The sequence below is a fragment of the Equus asinus genome, chromosome 29 (genome assembly GCF_041296235.1).
Source record: "Equus asinus isolate D_3611 breed Donkey chromosome 29, EquAss-T2T_v2, whole genome shotgun sequence".
Classification (NCBI taxonomy): domain Eukaryota; kingdom Metazoa; phylum Chordata; class Mammalia; order Perissodactyla; family Equidae; genus Equus; species Equus asinus.
Window position 1 is genome coordinate 20189074 of NC_091818.1, and position 11630 is coordinate 20200703.

At 37.8% G+C, this 11630-nt stretch overlaps 1 protein-coding gene across 1 annotated transcript in view; it reads right to left on the reverse strand.

Moving 5' to 3' along the window:
- Nucleotides 1-7969, reverse strand: part of MTPAP (mitochondrial poly(A) polymerase) — a 31264-nt gene extending 23295 nt beyond the window's left edge. Inside the window, exons 1-4 of the mRNA XM_014851801.3 lie at nucleotides 7757-7969; nucleotides 2326-2498; nucleotides 1551-1784; nucleotides 287-511 (exon numbers count right to left, since the gene is read on the reverse strand). Of these exons, the coding sequence (XP_014707287.1) occupies nucleotides 287-511; nucleotides 1551-1784; nucleotides 2326-2498; nucleotides 7757-7910 (786 nt within the window). The 5' untranslated portion in view covers nucleotides 7911-7969. The remainder of the gene's footprint in view (nucleotides 1-286; nucleotides 512-1550; nucleotides 1785-2325; nucleotides 2499-7756) is intronic.
- Between the last annotated feature and the right edge of the window lie 3661 nt (nucleotides 7970-11630).

Consider the following 11630-nt stretch of genomic DNA (forward strand, 5'->3'; position numbering starts at 1 on the left):
CTGAATAACACAGTAACTAACTTGGACTAACCAAAAACCTTCTGAACTCCTGAAAAGAACAACCATTTTACTGCAAATGTATAGGATATTCACAAAAAATAATCACAAGTTAGGCCAATACAAAGGAAGAATTTACAGTTCTGGAGAACCAATATCAAATGGACCATACTCTTTAACGGCACTGTTTACTAAGTTTAGAAATCAACAGTTATAATTTTATTAAGTCAGAAGATTTCCTTTATTTTTCTAACAACTCAATTTTAGTGATCTAAAGAAATACAATTACCTTGTGAGCGCTGAATTTTCCTATTTCATCTAGATCCAAAAACATGTCCAAATCACATCCTAATTTCCCAAAACTGTTCACCGAAGAGCCGAAGGGCCTGACGGCACAGTCTGGAAAATAGGCGCCCGCCACGTCTTCAATAAGGGAGCAGGTGAGGTAGCGCAGCCTGGTGTTCTCCTCGGTCAGCTGGGATGCCTTCAAGAGGGTGTCCAGCTGATCATCTATCTAGCTGGCCGAAACAAAAGCAACAAAACAGAGAAAATGTACAGGTCATAGAAAATAATCGTCACTTTACTTCTAGACATTTGACGGCTTTGGAGACCTACCTTAAAAATATGCAATCTTTTTTTCTTCAGCCTTAAAAGTGGATTTTTAAAAACATCCTTTAAAAAACACTGAGGAAAGATGAAACTAGCAAAACAGAAGTTGGCTAGAATTAAAACTACTACTTTTCTTAGGCAATGAGTATAAAGTGTTGTTTTAGGAAAATGCAAGTAGTAAAATGCTCCAGAAAAGGAGGTCAAAACCACCATAAAGCTGGACATTTAAATGAAGTTGGGGAGAGAAAGGAACCAAGTTAAAGGCAAAAACAGTAGAAATAAGCAATGCTTCAAGTAACGAGGCCCAAGATTTCTCAGTCCCTTAGACTAACAATTCTGTATACTCACCAGAACACTGGTGTTAAAATGATGACATTTTGAAGCTGTGTATTGGAGTTGAATATTTAGAATAAAAATCATAGCCTCAAATGTCCATATTTGAAAATAAGTGAACTAAGCATTCAACTCAAGAAAAACAAAATATAAAAGATTAGAAGTAAAAATTTAAAAATTAGAAAATCAAACCAAAAAATAACACTTTAATAAAACCATGAACTGATTCTTTGAAAGGACTACTAAACCAGCTAAACCTCTGACAAGTCTGAGAAAAACCAAAACTAATACAAACATTATAAGAGCAGAAAGAAGAGATAAAATGAGAAATAAGATATTTTAAAATTCATAGAAGAATGCTGTGTACAACTGTCTGTCATTATGTTGACTAGAGAAAGAAAACACGCATAGTCCAAAGGCCCAAACAGCTTTGGAAGAACGTGGTTATCCCGAGCAGTACAAACGGGGTGAGGGCAGGGAGTGGGGAAGGATTCCTTTCGTTTTTCACTCAATGTATTCTGTTGTTTGCATATTTAATCATAAGAACTTCCAATAAATCATATCACGCACACATATTTCTTAAAGTTGGGGAAGTACACCTATAAACTTACACTTTCTGCATAACAGAGTAATTCAAAAAGCTTCTTGCTTGAGGGAGGCGACTGACTGTTACACGGCACACGCGCCGGCTCCGAGGGCTGGCCTGAGGGACTCCTCAGCTTCAAACTGAAGCACCGTGACCGGAACGGAATGGCAGCCTCCGTGCCCAGGCCCGGGGTACGAGTCACACTCTGCAGCGAAGCCACACTCTCCTTCTGACAAAACTCCACAACAGCATAAAGCCCCTACACCAAGAACATGAGACAAACAGAACACGTTTCACAATGATACATCCTACATGGTATTTCAGTTCATATTTCAGAGCGATTATCATAACATGAAAAACATTAATTTTTAAAATTCACAAATGATAAGCTTCTAACATGGGCACTGGTTGTAATCATTATAAGCAAATTAAGAAAAGGACCACTCTAAAGTGCTATTAGTCAAGAGAAGCTGAAAAGAAAGGTGAAACAGAAAATTAAAAGACAAAACAAAGACCCCCTCCCACTGGCCCTTCTCCCTAAGATAAGAGGACTATTTAAAGTATTCAAATAATAGAATCATTCAGTTATAAACACCTTGTAATTCTGTAATACTCCTGTAAGGATTTCTGTTCTCAGGTCAAAAAAAAACCCTCATTAAAGAAATTTAGGAAGGAAAATAAGGAAAGATGTAGGGTGTCAAAAGAGAATCTAACTTTATCATATTGCAAAGAGGCAAGAGTAAAAAACAACTTTAAAAAAAAGCACGAATGTTAAGGTAGATTGTTTTTCACATACTTACAAAGCTTTCATAGAAGAAATGATTATGAATAGGTCCATGTTGGGATAAATATTTGAGAAACTTTTTTTCACTGATTTTACTTGGGCAATGTATTAAAACAGTCCGCTGTGCCTGTTCTCGTCTTTCTTTCTGCACCTCAGAGAACCTCTTTTTGGGAGTTTGGTCTTCAGAGCCTATGAATGAGATAAAAATGTTTCCAACATACACACACACGTAAAATTAAAGAATATTTTGATAAGACCTAAAGAATATTTTGATAAGGTGTATAAAGATATTAAATGTGACTAAACCACTTTATCCTAATCTCATCTTCTTTCTTCTCTTCCTTTCTAAGGGTGAAGCTACACACTTTCAATTTTCATTTCACCATTCTCTTGTGACTATCACTAAAACTGCCCGCTTTCTCTGTTCTGATTACTATATTCAACAAACAGTGCTAACGAGAGAGCGCTCCACCAAATTTTAAAAGCAAAACTAGGAAACTAAAATCACTCATTTAACACTCCCACAAATACACACATACAAAATCTGTGCAAGCTATAACATTTCAAAGCCTAAAAGAAATTATTACAAGCCTGAGTGTAAACAGACAAGGAGTTTAGAAGTTTAATGTATTTAACTAAGTTACTATAGTTCTTCTGTCAAGGGTCTTGATCTGGCTCAAACAATTAACAATGAGTTACCAACTATCATGTGCTCTGTATCACAGGGAAATCAAAGAATTTAAAATCTAGTTGCTGCCCATAAAGAGCTCATGGACAATTTTACTAAAGAAATAAAGAGTAATTTTTTGCTTTCATTAAAAACCACTCCAGGATTTAAAAATGTAGACAAAGAGAACAGATTAGTGGCTACCAGGGGAAAGGGGGGGTGGGGGGTGGGCACAAAGGGTGAAGGGGTGCACCTACAACATGACTGACAAACAATAATGTACAACTGAAATTTCACAAGATTGTAAACTATCATTAACTCAATAAAAATTTTTAAAAAAAAACCACTCCAGGGGTTAGGAATTTTACAATCTCAGGAAATGAAAACAGGAGCTATGATAGTCAATAATTAAATATTAACAATCCACTGGCTGCAAAGGAGAGATCAGCAAGTAAACTATAAGAAAAAAGAAAAGCATTCAAGTTCTAAGAACATTAAAGCCACCAAATCTTAGCAACTCAGTTTTCCTCCAAGATATTTAACTTCTAGTTGAGTGGCTTAAAAGTGCTTCTTCTGAAAGTCTGGAATGGTAGATTCCAGGGATTATAAACCACCACATGTGATATAAATACCCCCAACAAAATTCCAAAGAGATTAAATAGAATAGAAAATGTAACTGATGCATGGAAATCAGCAGGGGCTTTTAGCTTCATTTTCTTTCGAAAGGTTAAAAAACTAAGGGATCAAGGACATACTGAAAACACACTGTACCTTGATTTCAGCAAACTCCAAGACATTCTCATAGACAAGACAGAGAAATGTGGGCTAATGACAGTTAAGAGTTGGCTGACCCCTAAACTCGGCTCATTAGCACTGACCTACAGGCAAGTCCATTGTCCAATGGCACAAAAGAGAACTCTCAGCCTTGACCTACTCCACGTTTCTAACAATTATCAGACACTTACTATCTTTCCTACACTCACTGTACAAGATGCTGAAAACACATCTCTTAAATACGTGTTCTCATCTCTATTCTGGATGCCAATTCCTTAACATCAATCTCTTATTTCAGGCCTGTATCACCACAACAGCCAAATTCCTAAACTGGTCTCATTCACTCTAATCTTGTCCTTCTCAGGTCAATCTCTACATTGCTGCCAAAGTAATCTTTATAATCTTTTTTTTAAAGTCTCATTCTTTGACTTCTCTGCTTAAACCCCTTCAACAGCTTCCCAATCCACAGCATGGGTATAGGTACTGGCATCTTGGTCCATCTCTGCTCTTCAATGTGAATTTCTACCATTGCCTCCTTTTGCACTGTTGACTGATGGCAGTCTACCCACACAGGACTATCACTCACACTATGAACTTTCAGTGTCTCCTTCTCTCAGGCTGCAATGCCCACCTTCTCATTTTCTGCCTGCAAACTCCCATTCATCCTCCAAATCTTACTCAGGTCTGTGCAGACTTCTGACTCTCCACAGGAGACTCTCTCCCACCTCTGTATTACCTTACTTCAACATCTATGAAAGAATGTAATTCATGGTGGTGTATTTATCTCACAATATGGACGAATCTCTCCCTTCCATATTGAGGACAGGGACTGTTCTTATTCACTTTGATCTCAGTCTACTGACAGTCCTTCCAACTATTTCCATCTTTTTTTATGATACAGGCTTTCACTTTTCCAGCTGTAATTACCACCTATATGTTCTTGTTTCCGATTTTACTGAGTCTAGACTGACGTCCAACTGCTTGTTGGGAAAGTAAAGTCAAACTGTGAAATTTCATTAAGTAGGAGTATAAATCCTCCCCCAGGCCTCTCCCTCTAATGACAGCAGATCATTAAGCCCGGTACTTACCTTTCCAGAAAAGTTCAAGTCATACCTAAACATATACATTTGTATGTCTCCATAAACATTTTTTACACAATCAAAATTATACCATACATTCTAGGCTGTAATATGCTTTTAAAAATGTAATACATTGGGGATATCTTCCCATATCAGTAGATATATATTTACCTCATTTTAAAAATAATTGTTTAAGTATTCTTGTATATTTACCATAGTTTAGCCAATCCTCTACTGATAGATATGTAGACGGTTTCCCTTTCTTCACTATTACAAACAATAACGCAACGTCATCTGTATACATTGTCTTGGCACTTTTATGCAAGTATATCCTACAGCTGGATTACTGGGGAAGAGCAGGGACTGGAGCAGAGATTGAGATAGAGAAGGTCGATAAAAGATGGGGCAGCGTGCCTGAGAAAATGGGAGAGGTAGCACCTAAAGCTTTAACAGCTCTGGCCTTGAACAACAGTAGGTAAGCACAATGTAGACATGACAAGGTTGTGAAGGAGGGGACAAAAAGTTCAGGCAGTTTAAGTTTATCATCTCACAAAAGGCTTATCAAATCTACAAATGACACACAGTTAAGAGGAAAAACTAGTAAGTGCTAATATCTTATGACAGACTCAAACCTGCAGCGGTCACTGTTGTCTGGATGCCTGGCACGGCCTCCTTGTTCTGGGAACAGCAGGGCCCTGGGGGTAGACCACTGTGCGGCTGTGGTGGATCTGTCAACACAGCGACTCTAGTATCACACTCACCCTCACCCTACTAGACAGGCCAGGATTATCACACTGTTTTGAATAACTCCTCTTGGTCTAAAGGGTGGGAATGTGATCAATCAAAAGCTCTTTCTTAGAATTTTTCAAATTCAGGTCAAAGATTATTTCACTCTTCCCTTTGGAGAGAGCTGCAAGCAGTGAACACAGAGCTGCTGGTGGCCATGCGTCCACCAACACCACCATGGAGAAGAATCTCAGAGAATGAGGCCACTGAACAATAGATGAGGAGGAGAATACCTCACACTGACCACATCCATCCAGTCTACCTTAAAGCAGCTATGTCTCTTTCTGGAGTCCAGCTACAGGGGTTGGTATATCCTCCCTTTTCTGCTTATGCTAATTTCAGTTAGTTTCTGTCGCCTGCACCCAAGAGTCCTGAATAATACATTACATATTCTTACTCTTAAATTAAGGTTCTTTCCACTACTCACATGAAAGCTATGTCAAAATTAAGACCAACGTGGAAATGGAAATTAGCATATTTTAGTTCATTACAAACATTTTTCACCCATTAGAGCCTGACCAAAAACTGAACTGGCTGATTTACAAAACAGTGTGTTTCTTGTTACCAGAAAAGGTTAATAGGAATGTTTTGGCACTGAGTTCTCACACTGAGTGAAAAATTGAACTGGATATTTCTCAAGTTCCAATTATAAAATTATATGCTTCCATGTGACTATAAGGTGTACTTGCCTTCTTCTCTTTTTAAAAACGGAAAAGAAATGGAAAAGAAATTCAGATGAGGATTTTCTTACTTGTTATGCCCCACAAGAGCCCATGGATATTTAGTCAGTTAAATGACCCTAATGATACAAAATGAAGCACATTTCCTAAGAAAAACAACAAAGCTGTACTAAGTGAAAAGGATTGCCTTGGAATCAGAAGGTTTTATTCTTCTTTGCTACTGAATAGCTGGGTAAGTCTGAACTAGCCACATGGACTAGTCTGTTTCCTCATTCATAAAATGGAGTAATAATAATTCCTTCCATACCTTCTTTACAGAGTTTTATTTCTCAAAGAGCATTTGAAAATACTCTCAAATTTAAACCACTGTACAGATGTTAAATTACAATAGTGTCTTTGGCAGAATCCTTACTCAAATTTTCAGAGTTACTGAAGAATTTTTAACAGAATCAGCTTCTACTAAATACAATCCAATCAGCATTTCAATGAAATGTCATATTAAGTAACACTTCTCACTGTCAATACGAGTCTTTGACGCAGTCTGATGAGGGGAGCAATCCCATCATTTACTTTAGGGTAAAATACTTTACTTGTTCAGCCTACTTTAGAACTGTTCCCAGAAATAATTTCATTTCTTAAAACTATAGCTCAAGAAATGGTAGAAATCAACACATTTTCTTTTGTTTAACTGCTCGACTCGAAGTCTAAATTAACTCAGCTATATGACCCTGCACAAGTCAGCTCTTGGAGCCTCTGTGCACATCTGTAAGACGGAGACAGCGATACATTTCTGCTAGATTGTTTTAACAACTGTAAACAACGTACACACAACTCTTGGGTCACAAGACGGGTTGGCTACTAGAGAGCTTCTCAACGCACAAGAATATAAATTCAGAACGCGTGCAGGACAACAGCCTGTTCTAGTGGGTGCAGATCTGTTACCACGCTGATCTTGCTCGAAATGGCCAAAAGAATAAAGCAGACGGCTAAATTTCATAGGCAGAGCCCCACATTAGGGAGCCAGGAATCCTGGTTACTCATCAAGGCTTCACTATAGTCGATCTCCATCAGCAAACTGTGAGAATCAAAATCAGATACAATTGGGAATGATGAAGCAACCGACTGGTACGTGCCATCACTGTCATTACTGGGAACATTATTTCGCCAAGTTGTAAAATACTAGCAAACGGTGTTCTTGACCTGGAATTCACAGAGGTTTAAACGACCTCATTACCGAGCACAGGAGTCTCGGAGAAAGAAACGTCACACATCCCACCACTCGAGCAACGGAGGCGGCCCTGGGTTCCCCTAGGGAGATGGGAGGAGGACGGGACACAGCCTCACCCTATTGCCAAAGGTTCCACGGCCGTTTCCTGACGCCACGCGTTCGCCCTCTCTTCCCCCTTCCCTAGCCCGCTGTGGGCCGGGGCTACAGAGCAACCGAGGACGGGGCGCCATCACCTGTCTCCACGCTCCCCGACGACTGCTCTTCTCTCCTTACGTCTGCGGCCACAGTTCCTGGACGACTGAGAAGCCTGTGGCTAGGACGCAGGACTGGACTTCTCCGAGCACACACGGGTAACAGAGTCAACAGACCCACGCCGAGAGCCGCCATTGTCAATGGAGCAGAAGCGCGAGAGACGAAAGGGCATTCCGCTTCTGCGCATGCGCGCCGAGGCAAAAAGAATGGGCAGCCTAGAGGGTCAAAATAGGCGAAAGACGTTCGCTTTAAAAGAAGAAATTGTGTTAAGGCCTGGACCGAGATGGCTGAGCTTTCAGATGTGCTTTGTTTCCCGTCTCCCACAGTTCTTTAAAACAAGGCCCCAAGAGAATGAGTCGCCTACTGTTTCAGAGTCATGAAAATAGAACCAGAGAGCAAGATCACGAGGAAGGAGCGCTAACTTGGGAATCAAGTATCCCAAGTATCATAAATGACAGCATTTTTTCTTTACCAGACACTGTTCTAAGTGCTTGACATGTATTGACTGTTAATCCTTACAACAGCCCTGTGAGGTAGGAACTATTGTTATCTCCGTTTATTTATGGGAAGACTAAGGCATACAGAGGTTAAATGACGTTCCTAAAATGACACAGCCAGTCAGGGGCAGAAATGGGAGTTAAACCTAGCTTGTCTGGTAGAGTGTCCTTTTCACTTTTTTTGGTAACAATTTTATTGAGATTTAATTCATATACTAAACAATTCACCCCTTTAGGTGTACCAATCAATGGTTTTTAGTATATTCACAAAGTTCTGCAACAATCACCACATTTTTAGAACATTTTCATCACCTCCAAAAGAAACCTTGTGCCCGTTAGCTATCAGCCCTCAATCACCACACTCCCCCTAGCCCTAAATAACCACTTATCTGCTTTCTGTCTCTATGGAATTGCCTATTTCAGACATTTCATAGAGATGGAAACATGCAATATGTAGTTTTCTGTGACTGGCTTCTTCCACTTGGAAGAATATAATGGTTTCAAGATTCATCCACGTTGTAGTATCTCTCAGTACTTCATTCCTCCACGGCCAAATAATAATCCATTGTATGATGCTAAAAGATAAACTGAGGCATATTAAAAATTATGAGTTTATTTAGCAAAAATCAACTTGAATAGGGCAGCACCTAATCTCGCAGATGGAAAGGAGCTCTGAGGAGCTGCACAAAATGAAAGACTTCTATAGGCAGAAGAAAATGGGAACAAGGAAGTTATACTAGGCAAAAAAGAGGGTTGGTTACTGCAAAGTTACTTTCCTTTAGGGGATAGCAGGGGTCTATCATGCAGATTACCTCACCAGTGCTGATCAGGTGACTCCTGATTGACTTGTTTAAGATTCCATTTCTGGGAGAGCCGAAACTGTAATTAAGTCTGTTTGGTGAAGTGAGGCTTGGCATAAGTGACTCCATTTGGGGGCTGTTGTCTTGTTTTTAACAATGGATATGCCACATATGGTTATCCATTCATTAGTTAATGGATGTTTGGGTTGTTTTCATCTTTTGGCTATTATAAATAATGCTGCATGAATATTCATCTATAAATTTTTGTGTGAACATATGTTCTCACTTCTCTTAGGTGTATACCTAGGAGTGGAAGTGCTGGGTCACATGGTAGCTCTATGTTTAATCTTTTGAGGAACTGCCAGGCTATTTACCAAAGCAGCTGCACCATTTTCGTTCCCACTAGTGGTGCATGAGGGTTCCAATTTCTGCACATTCTTGCCAATACTTATTTTCTGTTTTGTTTTTTTAAATAATAGCCATCATAATGGGTGTAAAATGATATCTCACTTTTGATTTTCATTTCTCTGATGAATGTTGAGCTCTCTTCATGTGATTATTGCCCATTTGTGCATTTTCTTTGGAGAAATGTCTATTCAGATTCTTGGCCCATTTTTTAATTGGATTATTTGTCTTTTTATTATTGTTTTAAGAGTTCTTAAATATTCCTGATATAAGTCCCTTATCAATATATGATTCGCAAGTATTTTATCCCATTCTGTGTGTTGAATTTCACTTTCTTGATGGTGTCTTTTGAAACATGGAAGTTGATTCTGAGGAAATGCAATTTCTCTATTTTTTCTCTCATTGTGCTTTTAGTGTCATATCTAAGAAACACTGCCTAACTCAAGGTAGTGAAGATTTACCCCTGTGTTTTCTTCTAAGATTTTTATATTTTTAGCTCTTACATTTAGGTCTTTGATCCATTTTGAGTTAATTTTTGTATGTGGTATGAAGTGGGGGTCCAACTTCATTTTTTTGGATATGGATATCCAGTTGTCCCAGTACTATTTGTTGAAAAGACTCTTCTTTCCCATTGAATGGTATTGGCATACTGGTTGAGGTCAGTTGATCATGGGTTTATTTCTGGATTCTCAATACTGTTTCATTGATCTACATGTCTAGCCTTATGCCAGTACCACATTGTCTTGGTTACTGTAGCTTTGTAGTAAGTTTTAAAATCAGGAAGTTTGATTCCTCCAACTTTGTTCTTTTTCAAGATTTTTTTGGCTATTGTGGGTCCCTGCATTTCCATATGCATTTTAGGATCAACTTGTCAATTGTTGCCAAAAAGACAGCTGAGTTTTCATAGAGATTGTGTTGAATCTGTAGATCAATTTCAGGAGTATTGTCATCTTAATATTAATCTACTAGAATATGAACATGGGAGGTCCTTCCATTTATTTGGGTCTTTAATTTCTTTCAACAGTGTTTTCCAGTTTTCAGTGTATAAGTCTTACACTTTTATTAAATTTATTTCTAAGTATTTTATTCTTTATGATGCTGTTTTGAATGCAATTGTTTTCTCGATCTTGTTTTTGGCTTGTTCATTGTAAGTGTATAGAAATACAGTTGATTTTTGTATATTGATATTGTCTCCTGTAAACTTGCTGACTCATTTAGTAGTTCTAATAGTTTTTTTGTAGCTGCCTTAGATGTTCTATATACAAGATCATGTCATCTGCAAAGAGAGAGAGTTTTACTTCTTGCTTTTCAATCTGGAAGCTTTTATTGCATTTTCTTGCCTAATTACCCTGGCTAGAACCATTAGCACAATGTTGACTAGAAGTGATGGGAATGCACATCCTTGTATTGTTCCTGTTCTTAAGGGAGAAGCATTCAGTCTTCACCATTACATAGGGTGTTAGCTGTGGGTGTCTTGTGGATGCCCTTTTTCAGGTTGAAGAAGTTCCCTTCTCTTTATGTTTGTTAAGCATTTTTACCATGAAAGTGTGTTAGATTTTGTCAAATGTTTTTTTCTTCTGCATCTACTGACATGATCTTATAGTTTTGTCTTTTATTCTATTAATATGGTTTATTACTCTAATTAATTTTCATTGATTGATTAACATACTTTTCATTGTCTACTTTTTCACATCTTTTTAGTTTTGTACCAAATACATATAGGGGTAAAAAGGAAGCACCTTTAAACACTTTACATCTTTCATATAACTTTGTTAATGAAGTTATTATATGAATTCTTAAATATGGTCAAACTACATTTAAAAATCATATAAAGCTTTATAATGATATATTCTAAATTTATTATCATTCAAACTGACCATTCACACCCATATCTTTGAGTTTTTATGGTTTTGCTACTGGTAGTAATTTTTCAACTATTAATTGCAGCTCTATAGTTGTAGATATTCATAAACTTAAGAAGGTAAAAGGTTATTTTAAAATCATATTTTCTTTCACTTAACCTTTATGAGTAGATTGTAGAAACCACAGAATTAAGATTGACATAATGTTCTCAAATAAAATTCATGAAATATGTAAATTCATCATCTGACAAGCCAGTTTAATATATTTACTGTGCTCCTTATATCATCACT